Consider the following 3,256-nt stretch of genomic DNA (forward strand, 5'->3'; position numbering starts at 1 on the left):
AACTTGCCTGCCGCGCTAATTACCGGTATGTGATGCAACTAATCTCATGCCGTATCTAGGACCCATGGACATAGGAAACACGGGGCTAGGCATGCCATCCTAACTTTTGTGAGCGGGGTAGAATCCACCGGAGGGGCGAGAATTCCATGAGTGAGGAGAGTCGCCATCTTACGATGTGCCATTTGATTATGCGCACGAGCTTTTTTGGCCGACAAACTGTGGATGAAAATATAAGCATGTGGGCGCTGCCATGTTTGTCGCCGGACATCAAAAGGTGGCGGACCTCCCCGCTCATTGCATCACCTCCGCAATGGCATGCCAAATCCCTTGTTTCCTATGTCCATGCTAGGACCTAATATCTTTGGCAATTACCACAACTTGGGCATGTAGACGTACTGCGCTTGAGCTAGCTATGCGTGAGAGGAACACGGCGCGGCTTATTATTGCTATGTTAACGGGTTGTTTCATCGTGTTCCTCATAAGCGTCCTGGCGCAAGCGCAGTACGTCTACATATGATCTAACGTCTGCATGCCGAAGCTGGGATCACGTAATATTAGTCTTGTTAAGTGAAAAAACAATTTATTGGGCGTCGTTTTACATATAATTAATGAAAATTGAACAATAAACGATATTTTACATCGTTATCGTGATAATGCTAAATTTTCTCGATCTTATTTTTTTTTAATTTCATGATAAAAAGCTGATTTTTATTCTGACCCAGTGGCAACACTGTATTGATCACATTGCATTGTGAAGACCACCAGCAAAGACCTGCGAAAGACTAAAGCACATTCCTAAATTAACAATTTTCTCAATAGTTGTGATTATGAAACAACTCATACCACTAATACTGCAAATTGGAATAAATAGATAGATTGAGAGTGAGTCTATATAGTATAGGTGTATAATTCTTAAGTTTGAATTAAAGACTTGTGTCAAGTTGAAAATTGAAAAATGTTAAACCAAGCAGTTGTCGACGCCTTATACTCAGCAACGTATATCGAAAACTATTTAGATTGCGTTGAAAATTTGCCCAATGATTTGCAGAGATATGTTTCCCGATCGCGGGAATTGGACGCTACTTGTCAAAGTAAGTATTTTCATTTTTCGCCCCTTTTTCCCCGTTTTCAAATAATTCTAGGTGTATTGAATCTTCTTTTTTAATAAATTTGACTTATTTAGTAACTGAACGGCATTGGTTCCATTATATGTCTCCGATCACTGAAGACATTGTATGGAATTCAACTGTTACGGGGATTCAAAGGCATTAAATCAATACCTCGGCTAATTTTTAAATCTTGACTCTCTCATTTTGAAGTCTCGATAGAGTAAATCTAAGAGTTATCTAATTTTGTGACATTTTTTTGCAACAATTAGATAGCGCGACTTGCATTGCTAGTTCTTATGGCGTTTTCGTCATTTCAAAATTTGAAAATATATGTAAATTATTTTTCAACATTAAATTAAACCACTTACCGATTTCACTTCTATTGGAGAAATCGTTTAATCATAGACTGAAAAAGGATTTTATAATATAATTTCTTTAAACACTTCAAATTTTATTGATAAAACTGACGATTAAAAAAAGTTATGTTTGATTAAAATGAACAAAAATCACGAACTTTGCGAAACTTTTAAACATTATTCCAAATTTATTTCACTTTCAAACTTTTTACCCCATATTGTTCATGGATTTAAGAATAATATTTGAAAATCTGAATTTTATTAATAAATATTTAGTTATACGGAAACAATTTTACTACAATAGACGTACCTATAGGTATAACAGTTGCGCTAAATAGTAGGACGAATCTTATACTTTTATTTGTGGCAGCTGCTGTCCCGTTTTCTGACAGCAGCTACACTTCTGCGGAGCAAGTGCTGTACCAGTGGCAAAGCACAAGAGTTGTCCACGTTTTCGGAACTAGTTTCAAGCGAGTCGTGAGTACACGTGCGTTGTCCTGTATCTGATTTATCATCGCGGTGGATATTTTTCTAAAAACAAACATTTTTGTCATTGACAAGAGAAATTCAAAACGCAACTCCGACCAAACTCTTTAATAAACTCGAGCAAAAGTTTTTTCCCTAACTCGAGATCTTATCAGCTTTCCTACAGGCACTCACGTTATCTAATGATTAAACTCTTACTTTCAGCATCAATTAATTTATTTCCAATCACATGTAAACAAGTGGAATTTACCCATAAGAAATTTCCACTTTTAGGTAACAGATGGCGCCAGGCCGTTTCCGTGGCCGTACCTAATAGTACAGGTGCTGTATTGTAAGGAGTGCGTCTAGGACTGACTTGTTAAAATTTTTTTTGTTCTTAACAATCGGCATCTTGGGCATCAAGGCATTTTAACAATGGGCAATAAATACCCACCTAGGAGTCCAATTATTTCTAATCGTAATCAAATCCTACTCATTTAAAAAAAAATTGTTTAACAACTATTAGATAGTGCGATTCGCGTTTTAATCGTTTCCGATCGTTAGAAGTTGAGAACCCGAGTGATTCTGGGTAACCCGAGAATTCAGCGTTCCTGTTCATGAATCTTGGAAATACTATTCAATGGTGGGCGGACACCTGTTGCGACTAAAAATTAATATATAATTATTAATAAATTAATATATTTTCCTCAAATTATGTTTGATATTCCAGTTTGTGATATTGCAAACATACCTGGCGTCATTCTTCAATGCAGAATTGCACCGTAACCAAACGTAGCCTTAGTACAATAGAGAAGGTTCTCAACTACTCTTCGAAGCGGGAAATGGCGAATATTTTATTTTATCAATTCATAAGTTTCTCGGACTAAATATTTATTAATCAAGCTCAGATTTTCAAATCTTATTCTTAAATCCATGAAGAATGTGCGGTAACAAGTTTTAAATTACAATAAAGTTTTAAGTACGTTTAAAAGTTTTGCAAAGTTCATGGATTTTTGTTCATTTTAATCAAAAATAGATTTTGTTTAATGGTTAGTTTTATCAATAAAATTTGAAGTTTTTAAAGAGATTATATTATAAAATCTTTTTCCAGCCTATGATAAAGCGATTTCTCTAATAGAAGTTAAATAGGTAAACATCTAGTGGTTTAAATTTAAAGTTAAAAATTAGTATATATTTTCCCATGTTAAAATTATGAAACCTCCTTAAGAACCTATTTAACCTATTTAACTTCTATTAGCGAAATTGTTACATTATCGTTACATTAGGGGCCATCCATATACCACGTGTACAGTTGGGGGGGGGGGG

The 3,256-nt window shown here is 35.2% G+C and overlaps 1 protein-coding gene across 1 annotated transcript in view; it reads left to right on the forward strand.

Annotated features, from left to right (window-relative positions):
* The first annotated feature begins 955 nt into the window (after window positions 1-955).
* The window catches only part of LOC117177903 (inhibitor of growth protein 1), a 58,577-nt gene continuing 56,276 nt past the window's right edge, over window positions 956-3,256 (forward strand). The window contains exon 1 of the mRNA XM_033368981.1: window positions 956-1,091. Coding sequence (XP_033224872.1) covers window positions 956-1,091 — 136 coding nt within the window. The remainder of the gene's footprint in view (window positions 1,092-3,256) is intronic.

This window comes from Belonocnema kinseyi, chromosome 8 (genome assembly GCF_010883055.1).
Source record: "Belonocnema kinseyi isolate 2016_QV_RU_SX_M_011 chromosome 8, B_treatae_v1, whole genome shotgun sequence".
NCBI lineage: Eukaryota > Metazoa > Arthropoda > Insecta > Hymenoptera > Cynipidae > Belonocnema > Belonocnema kinseyi.